Raw genomic sequence first — 20,581 nt, forward strand, 5'->3', positions numbered from 1 at the left:
TGCCAAAAAGATTAATGGTATACATTAGTTTCAAATCAGGGTGTTTCCATTATATTCTGGAATAAAATTAGTTTCTCAGGATACGTTCTTCACTTTTTGTAGCTGGACTCAGATTCCCATCATGCAATTCACATTTCTGTGTTCAGCCAAAAGAAGAAAGTTACCCTAAAAAGTGCAAGGGGAGTTTCAGAAGTGTTCATAAACATCTCCAAACTTTTTTCCCCAAGTTGGGGAAATCTTACAACTATTTTAACTGGATACTCGTTGTCTCACCTTACTCCTGATAGCAACAAAAAGTAAACCACCAACCTGCAGTTTATAGATAGACTGTACTCTGAAGTGTGACTGCAGCTTTTATAAACAGGTAAAGACTTCTGCGTTATTAGTGGTATAACTATGTGCATGCAAACAATTCAGGATGTGCCTGGGAAATACACAGTCTGAGTTTTGTTTTGGTTTTCTTTTTCCCAGTTGAATATACTTAGGACAGTTTTTCAGTTTCTGGGCATTTGATGTGCTCAAGAATATACTGTAAAACCCTAAAATTATGTACGATTTAATTCCAATAAAATTCTGAAGAGTTTTTTTATTGTCAAAAAGATACCATTTTTGACAGTGGCACCTAAAGCGATTATAATACCCAGTTTAGGTATAAATTAGGGGATCCCATGTTGGACTACATAAACACCTTGTCTTATGCCTACAGTGCATAAGCTTTTTATTTGTAAAACAACTTTCAATGTTTGCCAAAAAATGAGAAAGATGTGATTTATTTTATGGCAGAGATAAAGTATTACCTCCTGGTTTTTTGTTTTGGTTTGTTTGTTTGTTTTTTCTTTGCTAAAGGCCAGGCTCCAAGCATAGCCTTGCAGTTGGTCGTGCTGCTTTGCCAAAGGAAGGACAGACTACTCGAGGTGGTGAACTAAGTGGAATAAAGTAGCTAGAGTTTGCCCAAGTAAGGAAAGAAAAGTAGTTAATGAGAAGTTTGAAAGTAGTGTATGTAAGATAAAATGTATTATATCCCTGTGGGCACTCGCATCCACAAGTACAGTGACCTAAACTCATAGCAGTGTAATCCTCTAAGGATTAGGCTGCAGTGAACTAAGGACAGCTTACGTCTAGGTTAAGAGCATCCTCTGGGAGTTTAATGCACTTTTACCTCATGCAGATTAATTTCCTACTTTTAAATAACTTGCTTGCACTTTCCTAGGGGTTCCTGTGCAGACAGACGTACAGAGCTGTCCTCGGCCATGTTGACAAATTGACATTTCTGTGTGTGACTGCCCCACAATACCATCCCTGATTGCCTCATGTCTGTGCTGTGAGAGCTTACTCCTTCCTGAGTGATGTTCATCCACAAAGCAAGAGACTTTTCTCCACTTTGTGTCATTTCATCACAGTTTGAGCTGAAACTGGGCCAAATGACAAACTAATTGGTTTCTTCCTTAATTATGGAATCTGTCATTATCCTCTCAAAATCAGTCTTACTTTTCCATTACTTCTACTTGTAACTCTAAGGTAGATAATTCAAAATAGCTGGTTGTTAACAAATTTCCATGTCTTTAATTGCAGTTTCTGTCATTGCTAAATTTTGTCTGATTACTTTCTTGCAAAGGCTTCTTTTAAAAGCCAAATACCATCCTGCGGGTTAGGCAGAGTGCCAGTTGAAGACCAAAAATGCCAGGATATTTCAGTTTCCTGTTATATCTCTATTACAGGATATTTTAAAATCTGAATTGGAGAACTGCATGAAATAGTACAGATTTGGATATCAATAATTGACATGAAACTTCTTTTCTTTAAAAAAGAAAATGTAAAACCTCTAACTTTTGTTCAGTCAGCTTGATGCACTCAAAATCACATATTTTGATTTCTTTTAAGAATTATTTATGTAAACATCTGCTTCACTAATTGAAATCCAGTCAGTTTTGAACATAAGTTTAAATCTATTTCAGAACAATACTGTGCACATCATTTACTTTCGGCTATTTTAGAAATCCCACTCGAGTGTGAATTGTGGGGAATTAATAGTGGATACATATTAAGCAGGTGTAGAGGAGTGATGCTCCAGAACAAAAGGAGCAAGAGATGACCTTCAGAATTTGTGCATTTAGTGGGTGAAATAAACTTTATGAATTGTCCTTCTCCTTTTGGTCAAAAGTCTATATGCCTCCCCCCTGCCCTGCCACGTTTGCTTTGCCAGTTTCCTGAATTCATTTATAGTTTTGGATTTCCACAACTACTGTTGTCTCTTAAATTCTGTTTACAAGAAATAAAATTGCCCTGGCTCTATTCGGTGGTCTCCCACTGATGTGTTGCAGCTTCTCTTAGAGGAAATGTGTCATATAATTAAAAGGAATCTTTTCAAAAGCAGCTCAAGGCCTAACTTTGAACTCAGTTAAAAACTGCTAAATGTGCAGGGCTTACGCCCTTATGTTCCTTTAGCAACATTAATTCTTTTCTTACACAGCAAGGGAAGATACTTTTTTTTTTTTTGAGGCTCATAGGTTGCAGGAAATGACTATGGTAGACCTCAAAGGCCATGCTGATTTAATTGTTGAATTTTGTACAAATTTAAGTTTAAAAATGACAGGCAGTTTTATAAGCAATTTTTAATTGAACACTTAGGTGCACAAAGTGCCTAGAACAGTATGAGCATGCTGACTGTGTTGTGGCTTGTAGACTGCACAGTAAATAATAATCAAATAATGCAAAATAAAGAGAAGCAGCCAACCAAGATGTAGTAAACAAATAAAAATTGAGTAATAACTGTAATTTCCAATACCTTATCCATGTATAGTCGCCAAATAAGGAGAAAATGCATTGGAAAGCAAAGGCTTAGATCTCTGAGGAAGCCCAGGAGAGACATATTACTTCCATTTGTAACAGAAAATCAACTGAAAACTTGTAATTGACAGAAAGGGAGTGAGTTTATGTCCCTTGAGGTGCCCTAGGATCAGCAACAGGCAAATGGTGTAAACATAATAAATCACAGAACAAGTTGTTTAATATGAATTTTTTTTTGGAAAATAAGAATACAATTTTGTAAAGTACAATAAATATAAAATGAGATATTGGCTGTGGGGCACTGGTAAAGAAACACCCTGCTCCTTTTTTTTAAGAGAGTCAATGAAAATATATGTTGAATAGGAAATTAGGTTTCCAGGAGTACTTATTCATAGGCTGTTGAAGGATCCAATTAAACTGGAATACACTTTGCGTGGCTTTCATAATCATAATGACTGATTTCAATGAGTTTACTCTTGACTTAACCCAATATAATAAGAACGAAATCAAGCTGCTTATTTTCCTGCTGTGTATCCAGATATGTCCATCCCCTTTGAATGTTTTGAATAATGTCTTTTTTCCTATTATTTTATTCTGAAAAAATAAAAAATAAAAAATTTTGAGCTAAGGAAAACAAGTAGCTCAATAAATACCAGAACCAATAAAGCCTGGCTTCCCACACTTTTGTGTCTTGTGGATGTCTGAGTTTGATGTAGAGCTGAAACTGTAAATTTTTTTTTTTTTCCTTACAGTTCCTGAATTGATACCTAATTTGGTCTACAGCCTCTCCCTTAGCCTTGTGAACACTCTCTTCATCCAGCTGCTCTGTAGAAATGGAATTATGCTTTATTTTCTGGTCTTTCCTATTTAGCAAGACCATAAAATCTTTGCTCTCAAAGAGGTAGTAGTCCCCTTCAACCTCTCCGGGTGTACTCTTTGGTTTTTTTCTTTTTTAAAAGTATTTTTTATTTTATTTTTTCTATTTGAAGTGGCTGGTAGATATTGAATAGTGCCAGACCACAGGCAGGATGGTGCACAGCTGCAACCACCCTGCTGCGCAGTGCTTACTCAACGAGCCCTCTCAATTCAACAGCAAACCGTTGTCCCCTACATCTTGGTATTTGTGTTGTAAGATGGGAGAATAGCTGTACAGAATATTTTGTTGTTGTTGACTGTATAAATATTCTTTGGCTTGTGTATGAGACTCTTGTGGCACATCCCAAAAGTCTTACTGAAGTCAGTCTAGATCATAGGGTCTTACTTCTCACAGCACTAACGACCCTATCTTTTCTTGGCAAATCCTCGTTGGCCTTCCTTATAATAAACTAATAACACTGCTTGTGTTACGTAGGAAGGAACTTTCAGTGAAAGCCACTGTTTCACCTGAGGAGACACTCTGCAAGTCCAGAAGGGTAGATGACTGTTTTGAACAACAAGTATTTCTAAATATGACAAAAGTGTAACTCTTGAGAAAAGTACTGAGACTGTTAATTGTTCATACACACTGCTCCTGCAAAATTATGTTAATGGAAGGAGTTTATAAACGCAATTATGATAAGCCATTTCATTTGAAGCCCATTTTGCATTAGCCAGTCCCTAAATATTTTAATAATTTCATTTATTGAAATGTTTTTTTCATCTGCACAATCTTACCTTACGTTTAATTGTCCTGTTGGCTTAGCGCTTTCCTGGGTGCATATTCATACTCAGCTGTAAGGGTTATGAAAACGCCTGCTCTCCACTTCGTGACTGCATCCAAATTTATGCACTTTCAAATTAAACCTCTGCAAAACAGGATGATCTCCATTTTGTAGGGGCAGTGCGAATGCTACAAGATATTTTACGTGAGGGAAGGTCAATCAACCTATAATCGCCTCTAATTAGCACTTGTAGAAGCTGTAATCTTTTTATAAACTTTCAGCTGAGCGGCACTTGGGTGAAAAATTATTTCTTGCCTGGAAAACCATTAAAAATTAATTTCCTTTGATTCTCTGGGATATAAATGAGACAAGCACATGTCCTCGCACAGGAAGGGGCTTTTGCCAATTAAGATTGGACACGCAGAGCTCAGAGTGGTGTTCAGAAAAAAACAAATTCTAATGCAGTTTTTGCCAAATCTTATAGTTTATCTTTTGAAGTGTGGTTTTCTTTTCAAATGACCGTAATGAATGGTTGTGAGAACTACTTTGCCATATCATACAGAGATTTTTTTTAGTGGAGTTTTTACAGATTTTTGTATGAAAAAAAGTAGTTTTGCTGCATGGTGAGCCCTACTGCGAATTTGTGCTTCTTTTGACATTCCCTTCACTTGCATGCTCCTGTGCTCTTTCTATCTGCTAAGTATCTAGCTGAGTTAAGTATCTACTGAATGAATAATGTTTCTGTTTTAGCAATGTTTGGTCTCATTTTTGCTGTCTGCTCCTATTTCTATGCATACAAAGTCTTGGGGGGGAAAAAAAAAGTAGATAAAAAAATTATTCTTGTGTAAAACACTTTGAATTCTTTTCACATTTTTCTTCTGCTGGAGGAGATATGGCATTAGTAAAAAAAATGGTTTTGTTAGTTTCTGGTACTTTTTAAAATTTAGTTTTTCTCAGTCATTGGCTCTCTGGTCCTGTCTGTTACATAATACAGTATTGTATATAATAAGTTACAAAATACAGTAATAAAATAAACTGATTTTCAAAGAAAAAAATGTGAAAAACACTGCCAAACATCATCTTTTTTTATTACCAACTAGAATTATCATTTGCTTGGATCTTCAATGAATATCCATCATTTGTACAAGAGGACAGTCGGCGATTTGTGTCTCAAGAGACCGGTCACCTCTACATAGCCAAAGTCGAGCCGTCAGATGTAGGAAATTACACCTGTGTTGTAACCAGCACTGTGACCAACAGCCAAGTTCTTGGGTCACCAACTCCTCTAGTACTGCGGACGGACGGTATGACTACCCTTCTACACCGTGAATAAATAACGCGTCTAGTCGTCAGTGAATCTTTTTTGTCTCATACAATGTAACCTTTCATGCATTCTCAGACTATTGATTGCTTTATAAGAAGATAAACTATTTTGCATTACATGTTCCTCTTCCTCTCCTAAGTCTGACGGTGATTTCACTGGTAGGTCGCTATGCTTCTCTTTATAAATGGAGCGTGTGAGAAATAAACTTGATTTTTATTTTAATGTGATATAATGCTAAAGAGAGAAAAAAGGCTTTAAAAATTAAAAATTACCTTTTTTCAATCGTCTCATACAGGTGTGATGGGAGAATATGAACCCAAAATAGAAGTTCAGTTTCCTGAGACACTTCCTGCAGCTAAAGGCTCAACTGTGAAGCTAGAATGCTTTGCACTAGGAAAGTAAGTTTTTGACTTCACCAATACTGAAAGTTGATGCACATTAGGGTTCATCTGCACAAGAGATGTGGAGTTCTGGCAGTTGTTTTGGTGGTGTTTTTTAAAGACCCCTTTTTGATCATCACAATTACTGCCTTGGAATAAGAGGGCAAAGAGTCTTGGAGTAATTTTTTATTTTGTTCAGAATTAAAACATATGTGTTGGCAATACAGGAATTTACGTTTCATTTCAAATTATCTTGAATTAGATCAGTGCAGTTTTGCATATATCCTTTGACCTAGTTCTGCTTTCTCTGTATAGAAGAAAATGTTGACGTCTGTGAGAATTTTGTGTGAATCTTACTGTTATATGTACTTGATGCTTTCATAATATTGTTCTTTCTTTATAGCTGAAATAAAGATTAAAATGCATTTCTCTTCTGAATGATATTTCACACAAAATTGATATCTTTTCTCTTTCACAAATGATCTGAGAATGCATTTATGTTTCTGTAAATGTATTTACTTACCACTTTGCGGTTTATTTGCAGACAGCTTTGTCAGGTGTTCATAATTTTAAGTGCCAGATTGATAACTTAATCACATGCTATTGCTTTGGTTCCCCAGCTAGGTGAGTGAAAGTTTTAAAATCGGAGAACAAATGGCTGTTGTAGGATGGGATTTTCAAAAGACTTGTCTTGATTCTCCTTCCATGGAAATCATTGGTAGATCTCACCTGTCTTCAGGGGAAGCCAGTGCTGATTTATAAAACATTTTACAATCGTTGGACTTGCACACAGACATTCATGAAAAACTTGGTACCACAAGTTACAGCGTATGAAACAGAGCAGTACATGCAAATCAGTTGTCATAGTGTCTGACCATCTGTCATCTACAGTACGGATACCACTTTTAACACAAGCTTTTAGTCACCTCTGAGTTTTATTGTATATTATTTAAAGTTTCTAGTTCTGACAATCAAATACTTTAACTAAAGCTCTTTAATATCCCATTATTTTCTTTTTAGCCCTGTGCCTCAGATTAACTGGAGAAGAACTGACGGTCTGCCATTTCCAAGTAAAATAAAGCTGCGGAAATCCAACGGCATGATTGAAATACCTAATTTCCAGCAGGAGGATGCAGGACTATATGAATGTATTACTGAAAACTCCAGAGGAAAAAATATTGCAAGAGGACGTCTCACTTACTATGGTAGGAAACTTTCTTCCTTCTTTTCTCCTACCCTTCTTTCTACGTGAAATATAAACCACTCTTGGGTACTTTGGGGTTTATAGCTTCTGCAATACCATCAAGCATTTGTGCTTAAAAATCCGTGGCTATTTGCAGAGGATGAGAACTTGTGCACCAGGTTTTTGTATAACACTTGTAATAAATGTCCAGGCTCAAAACGGTTGCTAAGAGCAGTGTAGAAGGTGCTTGTGCTTATTTTTCTGTGACGGAAATACTTTTTTTAAAACAATTCTTATTGTTCCATTGGTGAAACCTTAGATTTTCAGTCAATTGGATTTATTTACGGGTTCATTTAGGCCTCACATTTACAGGAAATACAAATTTTATCTTGCTTTAGGAAGAGATTACTGATGGATATTGTCAATCCTTTGCTTTCAAAATGGCCAATTTTATTTTAAAATGAGAGAATATAATCCAGCATAGGAAATGAAATAATATGAAATTTAATAGCTGGAAACAGACAGAGTCTCTTGTGCATTTAAGGCTATAGAGTGAAATGAGTATCAGCAAAGCACACTGGTGGTGTTTTAAAGCTAGTGTGATTTGCAACAACGTGGTAATTGACAATTTTTGTTAAAGCTAGATCTCAGCAAATATAATTTTCTTTAGGTAAATGGCAATTTAAAGAGTGTTTCAGACTGTGCTTTGGAATGCTTTTCCTCATGTAGGAATATTTGAGCAAAGATTTTTTTTTTTTTTTTTAAGTTGTATGAAAAAGCATAGAGCATAGCTACTGTGCAACTTCAAGCAAACGTTCTTTCTGTTTACTGCTTCTGTATGGGAAGCTGCTGATTACTGGAACACATAGAGTGCTGCAATGTAGATTTTAGTCAATGAAGATTTTAATTTTAAGGCATAACGGGTTTTATAAGGAGGAAGGAAAAGAGACTTTTCCCCCTCTCAACTTCCAAATTAATAGTTACACTGAATCATTACACCATCATTGGAAATGTTCAAGATCAGGTTGGATAGGGGAGTTTGAGCAACCTGAATTTTCCATATACTAGTTGTAATTAGGACTTTTTGAGAAATCCTATGAATAACATAGGGCAAAAGATCTAAGATGCTTCATCTGCCAGTGTCATCTGTCATTCCAAACTTGGCACTATGCATCTGATTTTATGAAGTGACTTGTTTGAAACTTTCAAGTAGCAAAAAAAAGTTGTGGTTTGTGTATCAGTTTGGCTCAGTAGTCCTACTCCAGTTTTAAATCAGGGAAGTTACAAGACACGTCAATGTAAACTACATCAAAAATAGAGTAGATTTGTTCATTAGTTCTTGTAATGTAATTACAATAGTGGGCAATCTTGAGATATTTGACCTGCTTCCCAGGTTTTGTTTTGCTCATTAAAGGACACAGAGCTGAAACAAAGGATGTTGCTAATCAATAAAAGCAAGTGAGTTGCAGTTTTGCAACAAGTAAATCAGCGTGAACATTTTCATTACAAATCCAGAAAGGGATTTGAACCTTCAGATAGAGTTCATACTCCAGTATAAATGTCTGCCTATATTAGATTCATCCCTAATATGGATGTTCAGACTAAAAAGAATAATGAGACCTGTAGTGGCATTAATGGCACTCCAACTGTTTCATTTCATTTGTTCTGCCTAATGAAACCCATTCTGCAGAATTAAGTAGATTACTTAAATCTTTCTTGTTTTGTTACTTGCTTTACTGTTGCAAATAGAATGCCAACAAGTCTGTGTTCAGGATAGGATCATTTTAACACTTTTCGATAATTTGAAGGGTTTTCATTCTGTTTGTGGATCAATAACATTCTATAACCGAAGATAATATCTTCTTGTGGCTTGCCACTGCATCTGATATCAAAGCTCAGAAATCTCTCTGGTGATGTTCTTTTAATATTCTTCCAATAAAAGATAGATATTTAAGGAAGTTGTTCTAAAAGCAGGTGAGGATTTGGGGGAAATTAATGCACTACACTGAAGACTTAGAATAAAAAAAAAAAATCTATCTGCCAGAAAGTACCAACTCTGGCAAAGATGACTCAGATCTGTGTGGTAATGTTAGTGGATGTTGGCTGCTGTTAAAATATTTTATTGGTAGAAGTGTAAGATGTGTCTGCTAATCATATATAGAAAAATACATGTGTTACAAATGGACAGGTTCCTTTTTATTTTAAAAGTTAAAACATTTATTTTTCTCTTCTCAAAAGAATGAAGCACGTTTCTGGCTTACCCAAGAAAGACTATAACAAGAATTGACTGGAAAATAGAAGGTTTTCCTTTCTTGGCAGATTTTAAAGGTTCTTTGTAAATGAAACATAAAGATAGACCTAAACAAAAGCTTGAAACATTTCATTGCACTGCTGTGAAATGAAGCACTCTTATTCTCCTGGTTTGTTTTATGAGCTGAAACTGTAAAATTTGAATTCTGAAAATTGGGTTTTTCAGTGTGTAAATGGTTTGATTACAAAAAAAGATCAGTTATGTTTTCTGTGTATCCTGCCTCTTCTTCCAATAATGAATTAGTCTTGAAACCACAAAGCACTTGAACATAGGCTCAACCGTAATTGTATCCATAGTCATTTTCTCAAGTCATTTTCTCAAGAATGCTTATAAATTTGGTATAGAAATTCTGTGCACATCTGTAACTCTCTTTATTAAAAATAGAATCACTCTGTTTAATTTCATTGTGGGTTTTCAATATAAGTCTCAACCCATAGTTGAAGTCAATAATTAAAATGGATACTCTAAAACAGATATTTTGGGTTCTTTCATAACATTACTAACAGACTATTAATCATCCTTTTTTCTCAAGAAGGATTTTATGAAGAAAAGCCCAACACCAAATGTTCAGGTTTTTTGTCCTTTGTACAGTTCCAACATTTGTTTAATGCCAGTTTTCTCCTCAGGGGAGTTCAGAATGTGCTAAAAATAGGACGAGATTATCTAAGTTTGATTTAATATAAAACCTGGATATATAAATAATTTGCTTCCACTTTATTAGCATATTTGTTTGTCATCATGATTAGCCCTTTCCATAAAGTGATAATAGAAGAAGAAAGAATCCACAGAGACATTTCAAGGCATGGAAAAATTAGAAGAGATGAAACAATTACATTTTTTTATTTTAAGATGCAATTAAACATGTAACATGGTAGAGATATGTAAAGCAATTAATTTAAAGTATAATTGAAGAAAATGCATTCTTAATTAGCATATGCCGATTTAATGGAACTCATGCTTGATAGTACCAGGGTAAAATGTTTAACAGGGAGAAAAAACTCTGCTGCTGTTCTCCTTTTGCTCTGCAGTGGTAGTCTGTAGTAGCAAAGGCAAACTCCCAGTAATACATAGACTCTACGTAATCTGTTAGTATATCAAAAAATACTTGTCTATTTTGTTAATTACTTTGGTAATAACGTACCACCAAAATGATACTGAAGCTACAGTATTCATGTATGTGGAAGAGCCTCACTGTTTAAAGCTTTTTGTCTGATAGCCTGATTCTATCTTGTTCACGGAGATGTCTTCAAAACATTAGCTACGAACCTATAAATGACTAAATACCGTCAAGGAGTTGCTGAGTTTGATCAGCCTGGAGTTTAATTGTTGATGCTGTCTAATAATTTAATTGCCTTGCAACAGAGACAAATTGTTCATCTTTTTTATATACTAAAACTTTCCCCAACGATGTAGCAATTACCTGTTGCTTGAGAGCATTTTTATTTTTGCATGGAAGTCAAATAATGGACATATTCAGGGATGCCTTAGATGCTTCTCTAGGCCCAGTTGTTTTATCAGAAAAAGAGTTATTCATGTATTGAGTCACTTGGAGTTTTGAGATAAAATAAGGTTCATTGCTGCTGTAGGCATCAGTCATAGCCTGACTTTCAGATACACACTACCTAGAAGAATGAAGTTTACATTATCTGGTTGTTTTTCTTCCCAGTACGCTTCATAGCTGCTTTCTCTTAAACTATGGAAAGTTCGTTCTGACTCTGATTTAGTGTCCAACTGCTGAGCTATCCAAAGGTATTTTCAAAGGAGATTTCCAGCCCAGCTTTCAGACTGTAAATTTCAAAGTAAAGATATGTGTATAAGCAGATCGCATCTTATGTGCGAGCCCTAATTAGAGACTGTTGTGGAAGAGCTTCCCATAGTCTTCTGCCTCTAAGCAGAGGTATGGCAGACCTTTACTTTCTGGGAGAGCACAGTGTCTAGACAAAAGTCATGGGCCTGAAGTTCTGCCTTTCCTTCATGCTATTCCCATGGCTTACAGAATTAGGAGATTTTTATTAGAGTCTCCTATTCTGAAGGAAATAATTTCTAGAAATCCATATTGACATACATTATGCATGGTATCCCACAAATTATTTGCAAATGAGATCTCGGCACAGCTTCTGAAAAGTGTTAACTTCTTCAGCCATTGCTTCCAAGAGCTTCATTGGAGTCACTCGTTCCAGTTGGTCTTCATTCACATCAAAACTCAGAACACTCATCACAAAAAGTTTCTTAAAAATCTAAAAAAAAATGGTTATCACTTTCCTTATGGCCTACAGGGATGCCCTAGAGTGTAATGAAGCAACAGTTGTTTTCTTCAGGAAGACCTGCCTGGACTAATTAGCTGGAAGAAAAGGGTGATCGTAGCCACCAAAAAGACCAAGTCTTCTCACTGAGATAAATTTTATGAAATTACACACTTGCATCACTTCTTGCCTGTGGGACCATGAGTATTGCAAGGAATATTTTAAGCAAAAACAACTGAAGCAAAACAGAGTCTGGTGCTTTTCCAAGTGGCTGACCATGAGGCTGATGGCTAACCTTCTTTAGAAAATCAGTTACCTACAAGTATTTTGTCCTAAGGGAATTTTATATGAATCTTTCATGAAGATTGCACAGCAAGTTCCTAAGAATTCTTAATATTACCACACAATATGGATTCCTGTCACAGTCTCAAACCCTGCACTGCAAACTCCATTGAAATTAACTTCCAACCTCTCAACTTACAGGAGGACATGGGGTTTTTTTCATCTCAATGATAGTGTGTTGCTTATTTGCCTATTCCTTGTTTAAGGAGGAAGGAGTGGTGTCTCCTCAGGAAGATCCAAGTTACACACCAGGCCAATGCAGTAGCTCCATGAGAGAATGAGGCTTTGTTACCAAGTCATTAGTCTTCCTTCAAGAGCACAGATGTGGCAGTGGAACCAGGTGTTCTAAACAGGTATCATTTGTCTAGCATTGACTAAACCTCAAGAGGAATAAAGCCATATATACGGAATCATTTAGGTACAGTCAGGCAGAGCTCAATAAAAAAGGTAGTGTTGGGCTTGGAAAGTCATGCTTATCTTTTGAGAGGATATGTAAATCTACTGTTACATGACCTCCTGTGTGCACTTTTCTCAGCTGCTGCAATGTGGACCATCTTTACCTTGGCCAGGATTCAGAGTATGCAGTGGAATATTCCCAGCTGGAATTGCCCCTGTTTAGCTGCCTTTTCAATTTTGAACCAGTCAGTTGAATTGTTCTTTTTTTTTCAAAGAGTTTCTAATACTTTTACAGCCTTTTTTAAAGACTTTGAGATGTGGCAGATTGAAAGGTGTATTTTTCTTTCCGCTGAATTCCTTCATGAGTAATTTGAAGAGAAAAAGAGCCTTCTTCAAGGAAATCACTAAAGTCTACATCAACACTCTTGCGAATGAACAAGCACCATAAATTTCTCAGATTGTGGCTTAGGAAGCTCTGTTCTGTTCATTTCTGATTTGAGTGGTTGTCTTGCTCCCATGCTTTCCAAAAAGACATAGTTTATCATATCTACCGTGGAGACTTGGGAAACCCTCCTGTGGAGACTGTCTGACATGAAGAATCTTTAAAATGAAGATCTATGGTGTAGACAATGTTTTTCTTATTAATGGAATTGAATCCAAGATCTTGAACTTGAAAATAGACTATATTTAATCTACTTTCAAGTGGAGATATGCAGCAGATGTGAAATATTGCACATGTATGGATCCATCAGTAATTCAAGCACTGTTGCTTGTTGCATAAATATTTAGGTATGCAAAGTGCAGGAAGCATGCTGGCGTGGAGTCCTGAGCTTTCATCCCTTTGACACAGGTGGGGCAAATACACCAAATGACAATGTGAGATAAAGCAATGGCTCTTTCTTGAACTCCAGTGTTGTAACATTAACTTCCAAGATTTAACCAAAATTAATATCAGTAAGATAGTACATTTGTCTGATGCAAAGATAAGGTTATCCTGTCTTTCAGAGCTGACCTTGATAAAGAGAGTGTAAAAAAACCATATTGTCTTCAAATCAGTGAAAGGCATTTAACCTCACAGGGTATAAGGGACGTGCAAAACAAAAGTAGTAACAAGAGGGTTTCACTGTCAGCAAATACTGGTTGAATTCCCAAACCTCCTAAGTTAGTATCTCAATGAATACATTTTAGTAAGTTCTTCTGTGAGAAGTTAATCCTAAGTATGTATACATAAATCATAAATAGTATTAATCCTTGTTGCCATAAAAGTATGGTAGTGTATATGATCGTGTTGAGATCTTATCGCTGCATTGCAGAATGTATGATGGAGAGAAAATTTGTATGCTAGAAAAGAGTGAATCTTCTTTAATGAGATTAATACCAACCCTCAGCCAAACGTGGGTCTGCTGGTCTTGTGCCTATGGCAATGGAACAGGTTCAGCTCTCAGCTGCGCTGCAGACTTCCCTTGTGGCCATCGGCGAGTCATTAATTTCCCTGGTCTGAATTAATTGTTGGTGTAACTCCATTGTAGTAGGAAGTTCAACAGGAATTAATCTGACCTTCTGTGTTTCCAAAACTCATCTATTAAATAATAATATTTTCCTGTATCACCAGGGATTTTTTTTTTTCCCTAGCTGTTTTGATATGAGAGTGTTATGAGATTTTCCTAAATTACTAATTTAGGAAAATCTTTAGGGTAATCAAATTGACTCTGGAAAATTCTTTTGCCCTTAGCTATATATTTGCAACGAAGTTTCACCCTGCTTTTTATCTGTTTTCTCCATATGCAATGTCCAGAATTTTTTTTCTTGGAGAAATAGCATATATTGAGATTATAAACTTTCTAGTAAATTGAATAAATTCAAAGAAAATTCACATGAATTAGCTATAAAACAGTGTTGTGCTCTTGTGTGAAATAGCACTAAAGGAATAAACTAATGCTGTCTTTCATACAGTGATGTTTATTTGCCAAGTGAGCGTGCTTTTTTTTTAACCTATGAAAGCTGTAACAGATGTTTTAAACTCTATCTCTACAGTTTTAATTGTATTTTAGGTAATTCTGAAGGATGTATGGTATTAATACATCAAAATTTCATTTAAAAATTAGTGATTTTGGGGGACTTTCAGGCCATATTCCTGTTTGCATCACCCAAATGCTGTGCTAAGACTAATGCTTTCAGAAACAGTCTTGTATATCCATGTATTCATCCAGTTCAGTACTGACTAGCATTAGAAAACAATTAAAATGGTATTTGAAACTAAAGCTGACATACCATTACATTTTTTTTGAGGACTTAAAGGATTCTCTTCAACATTAATTTGATGATTTAGCTACATCAATTATTTAATTCCAGTGTCACTACTAATTTCTTTATCTTACATTTACCTCTATTTCAAAGTTGTGTTGTTTAATCATGAGTGATTTTAATACTGGTTTCACTAGTTCAGCTTTAGTGATCTGTAATCTCAATTTTCTTTGGTTTACTGCTTGTAATAAAAACGTATAAAAGGAACAGTGAGTATATTGTTTTGTTAGGTGACCTGAAGCACAACCACTGAGAACCTCTGTTGGTACAAACCAGCCTACGCAGAAAACTGATGAGTGCCATGCAAGTTAGCCCTTTAATTCTCATATGGAACCGTAACTTGTTAGGGTCTTTGTTGCTGATGTGTATTTCATCTGCAGCAAAACCTCACTGGATCCAGATGATAAAAGATACTGAAGTTGCTGTAGAGGACACCTTATACTGGGATTGCAGAGCAAGTGGGAAGCCCAAACCATCGTATAGGTGGCTGAAGAATGGAGACCAACTGTCAATGGAGGTAACATTCTATTTTGAAAACACGATGCAATGTAAAATCAATAGTACTTCCTATAAGTATGAGAATTTGCAAAAGTCCATGTAATTAGTCAAGAGAAATATTTGATGCTGGTTTTCATATGTTTGTCAGGAGCATCCAGATGGAAGCTTCAAAAGCTGCAATACCAGAAACAGAGACAAATTATGTTGTACAAAAATAGCCCAGCTAAAAGCAGATTTAAAAGCGATGATAGAAGCATAGAAATAAGTATGTAAGGAAAGACTGGAGAAGGAAGCTTAATTAAAGTTATACGTTAAGAACCATAAATGAGGGATAGAGAACTTAAATTATTTTGTTATACTTGCTATTGGCATTTCATTAAAGGTAATAAGAAAACATATTTAAACTTCTCAACGAAAAAAAGACAAAAATCCTAAAAATTCATAGGGTCGCCATTACTTGATGCAATGAATGAAATACAAAGCAAATACCTATGTTACATTGCTGTTTAATACAATTGTTAAAGTAAATGAATGGAAAGTAATGCATTTGTTGGCAGGGAAAAGAGGTTGTACTTCGAAGGTGAGATACTTGGTCTCCCAGATCAGAAACGCATCTGATACCCATATTGATTTTAAATCTCACTGCTTCGTTAAGAAAACTGCCCAGTTCAGGTTATCAGGAATATAAACTATGGGCACTAGCCCACCGCAGGAAGCATTTTGCCCTGGGCCAATGCGTTGTGCTCAACGCTGGCACTCAGAGTTGAAGAAAGAGCGACTGCTAAAGTGAATTCAGTGGATGGCTATGAAAAATGATCTAAGCACTGAAAAACATTTCTTACCATTCAGAGTGTTATAGTTACATGCTCACTAAAAGGAATGGTAGTGTTTTGTGGACAGGTTAAATGAGGGAGTACAAAATCTCATCTCAGTGATTTAAGAGCATTGTTACCGTATCATACAAAGTCACTGAGGTAATGTACTTTTTTTTACCTCAGTAAGTACAAAAATATCTTCCCTCATTCACTGTTCCCACGTCTCCACTTTTGAGTATTGGTGTGTCCAGCCTTTTGGCATGGTTTCAGAGCATAAGCATGACTGACTGGAAATGTTTAAGGACTGTAAACTACAGGACTAACTCTTTGAAAGCCGGCACTGAGGGCATGTCGGAAGAGGAGTTCTCTGTGTATAGTGATCAGTTGTCTTGAGCTCCTTGACTGCAAGAACCCTTCTTCATGCTGGGTCTCCTCCACAAAAATCTGCTGGGGTTGTTCCGCTTAGCTCCCCTTCTCCATAAACAAATGTCTTATAGGGAAGAGTAAGAAGAGCAGCTTGGGATGCTAGAGAGAGGATCAAGATGTGGAGACTCAGACTTGTTCCTCTTTGGGATTGTTTTGTCCTTTGTCTAACTGGCTGAGCTCCTTGCAGTAAACTGGGAGGGGACCTGTCAAGGAAGGAGCTGAGCTGCCCATAGGTAGCCAGAGTCACGCTGCAGTGGGGCCAACTGTAAGTGCATGCCCTTAGGAAAAGGCAGAGAGTGAATACCATTGCATTAGGCCTGGTACGCCATGTCCAGATAAAAAAAAAATAAATCAGAAAACATTTTAAAGAAAATAGTTTGTTCTTTTGTCCGTTATTGTTTCTCTGTTTTTTTCCCGAAGGAGAAGCTCCTTTGGTTTTGTCTTTTGTCACTGGTTCCTTTTTCTCACCAGTTCCTGCCACTCCGTCCTCTAATTAGTCACTTCTTACCATAATTGGTGTAGCTTTCCAAGAATAAGTAAGGTGAGAAGATCCCTATACTTCAGTAGCTTTGTTGGCTCTAAGGCACTTAAATATGTGTCTTCCATTTAACGACTGTTGGAATTTTTTCTGCATAGTATTACAGAGAGCTCATTAGCAAATGGCATGTGTGAAATCTCTAAATAGTACGAAATGCCAGTGCCATCTGTATAGTTTGGATACTCTGGGCTCTCGTGAGGAGCCTAGTATGATTTTGTCCATATTTCTGGGGAAATATGAGGGTATTTGAGATAGCAAAGCCTGTATGAAACTGAGCAAGTTTGAAGAATCAATTTCATACGCTGTGTTGGCAAGTCTCTCTATTTGATCATTGTCGCCATACCACGATGCGGTCATGTCACTTATTTTAGAAGTATTCTCATGATTATGCTGTTACATTTACCCCATTTGTTGTATTTATGCTGTCCTATTTATATTTCTTACTTATTTTAAATTTTTCACAGGAAATATATCATCAATAAAGATATTTTTCTTAATATTCAGGGAAGGATCCAAATTGAAAATGGTGCACTTACAATATCAAATCTAAATCTGACAGATTCTGGCAGATACCAATGCATAGCTGAAAATAAACATGGTGTCATCTCTTCGAGTGCAGACCTCAGGGTTGTAGGTAAGATTTTTTTTCCTTTTTCAGGAAAACACAAGCCTCATTCTCCCTCTCCACACCCCCTCCACCTACCTCGTATTCCACCTCGTCATGATCTCAAATTTAACTCCCTCAGATGCTATCACCGAAATAAACATTTTTGTCGACCTAATATCTTTTATCTGCAGTGCCGAGGAGTTGACTCATCTGCTTCCAGAGGATTTACGGTCCAATCATTCATTGCTTTAAAACAGAACACAGCTAAATTATTCATTAGCGGAAGAGCAGAGACAGGGGCTTGGACACAGGCCTGAAGATTAAAACAGCTCACGTGGTCCGGAGGCAGCACTGGCTCCGCACCCCCATCAGCTGCACTCCCCTTCTGCACCGGTTCCAGAGCTCCCAGGGGAGCCGTGTCATTTAAAAGCACAGGCTGCTCTTGTGTGCTGCCTTTCTTGATCGAGGGGACGAGGGAGTGTCATTCGGTCGTTCAGACGGCGCGGGCTTGAGTCTAAAATAGCGACAACTGTTTGTTTGAGGGAGATGCTGGGCTTGCGACTGCCTTACGCGCTCGTATGCTTGTGCGATTTCTACCTCCAGCGTAGACTGATTTCAAAAACAGCCTTGTAAGAGCAGCGTGTTTTGGGGACGTGAGTTATTTCCTTTCTGTTGTTAAGGTTGCAGTTGATCAGCAGACTGCTCGCTCAGCCTTGGTCTCCTAAAATGCTGAATTGCCTCTCAAAGTTCAGTTTTAGTATAGGTAGAAGCCATGTGCCTTTACTTAACTCTTAGCAAATGCAAAGTATACCCATTCAGAGTGAGGTGCGCTGTAATTTTATGTCATCTAACATACCTGATCTGATGTGCATTCTCACACAAAACTAGAAGCCAACCAGTTCCTTGAGCTTTAATGAGACTGACGGTGTTGACTGCCCTCCCTGAACTTAGACAAGTCATGTATGCTCACATTCAGCGAAGTGTAAAGTCAGGCATGTCCTTAAAGCTCATTGGGTTCACTGAGCTTCAGCTCAGATCAAGTCAGTGTGATCTTCTGTGCATGCTTCCTTAGGTGACGTACTCTGCACAGCTGAGACCTTTACTTTTGTACCAGTATATGGAGGAGAAATGCATGATTGTCCAGTAGAAGGATCATGTTGAATTAACTAATTCATGCTTTTAATTATGTTTGGAAGCTGAGAAGTGTCATGTAAGTGCTAAATAGCAGTATCATTAATATGATTAAAGGTGCTTTACTTCACTCTTATTATCCCTTCTGTTTCAGCTTCTGCTCCAGATTTTTCTAAGAATCCAATGAAGAAACTGATCCAGGTTCAAATAGGCAGTACAGTTACTTTTGAATGCAAACCTAAAGCTTCCCCTAAGGCCAAATGCTCCTGGAAGAAGGGAGGTGAGCAGCTACACGAAAATGAAAGGTATCAAGTTACATTGGTTTATTTGTTTTACTCTTACAAAAAGTGTGTTTATGTCTTTTTATGCAATAGTGTCATCTGTAGATTGAAATAGTCATGAAGTATTTCTGAAGCCTGTCTAGCTGGGGCCATCATTTGGTTGTTTTTTAATTGTTATTGTATCTAAGCACTGAGAGTACATGCATATTGCTTTCTTTAAGGTCAAGGGCCAGGTTTTATATTCAGTTTAATGTAGAGTTTGGCCTGATTTAGAACCAGGTACTGATCGAAAACTGGAAATACAAAGCTTATAAAACAGTACTTAAAGTCTTTAACAAAATACTCTGAATATGCTGGCAAGGAGGCAGATGAAGCATATTACAGCCATGGTGATAATGTGGCTGAGGGGAAAAAAAAAGGAGATTTAAAAAAAAATAAAAAATTCCAGTTGGTAAAAGTTAATAATTGGTAGGTCCAGAATAGCACTCTTACCATTCTAATGTTCTGATATTTTACCATTCTAGTACTGTGTTTGTTCTTATGGGAGAAGTTATTGCAAAGATGACTCAAAACTGTAGGTCACACACACACAGACACATACAGAAAAAAGAAATATGCAAGGTTTTTCAGGTGATTGGAAGATGGACCTCATAAACCCAAACACTTGAGCTGAATGGTGACATATGAAAATCAATATTGGCAAATGTGTGATACACTTCGGAAAGAAAAATTAAAACACTAAAACCACTTGTATCTAAGTGTTATAAATTAACTGGGAACACTTAGGAAAGTGCCACAAGTGTCAAACGTGCTCGGTGTGCATTATCAGTTAAATAATAGAGCAGTGATATGTATGGGACAGAACAGAAAATAACTTTTAAAATTTTGTTAATGCCTTTATAAAGATTCATTCCCTTGGACACTCTGTTAAGTGCTGGTCATCTCTCAGTAGTTAGGGGTAGATGACGGGTGGGTGATGAATATACTTACAAGCGTGACTAATGGATCTGTAGTCAGTTCAGCTATTGAAAAGATTAAGATTGTATGACTTCGGGAAGAACTAAGAGGTTTGTGAAAGAAAATGAGATGTGTACTCATTATGAATGTACTTGTTCATACATATACTTAATGTCATGTGTATGTTGTTCAGCTGAAGACAGGAAAAGAAAGCGAAAATAGACTTTCAGGTTCTTTTCAAGCAACTATGAACTTTTATCTACCAGTAATAACATGTTGCCATTTCTTTAGTGTTTACATGATAGTGAATGTGTTTTGGTGTTAGTAATTCTCCATGGAGAGTTTGTGATTCACCTATATCCTCAGCTATTGACTTCCAACAACATGTAAACCTTTTTTCCAGCAATGACCATTAAAG

The 20,581-nt window shown here is 36.6% G+C and overlaps 1 protein-coding gene across 1 annotated transcript in view; it reads left to right on the forward strand.

Moving 5' to 3' along the window:
* LOC104835292 (contactin-3-like) overlaps positions 1-20,581 on the forward strand; it is a 104,551-nt gene that overhangs the window by 58,137 nt on the left and 25,833 nt on the right. Inside the window, exons 4-9 of the mRNA XM_010573194.1 lie at positions 5,528-5,731; positions 6,047-6,149; positions 7,152-7,336; positions 15,291-15,427; positions 17,692-17,821; positions 19,080-19,230. Coding sequence (XP_010571496.1) covers positions 5,528-5,731; positions 6,047-6,149; positions 7,152-7,336; positions 15,291-15,427; positions 17,692-17,821; positions 19,080-19,230 — 910 coding nt within the window. The remainder of the gene's footprint in view (positions 1-5,527; positions 5,732-6,046; positions 6,150-7,151; positions 7,337-15,290; positions 15,428-17,691; positions 17,822-19,079; positions 19,231-20,581) is intronic.

Source organism: Haliaeetus leucocephalus, unplaced genomic scaffold (genome assembly GCF_000737465.1).
Source record: "Haliaeetus leucocephalus isolate CR32 unplaced genomic scaffold, Haliaeetus_leucocephalus-4.0 Scaffold2, whole genome shotgun sequence".
NCBI lineage: Eukaryota > Metazoa > Chordata > Aves > Accipitriformes > Accipitridae > Haliaeetus > Haliaeetus leucocephalus.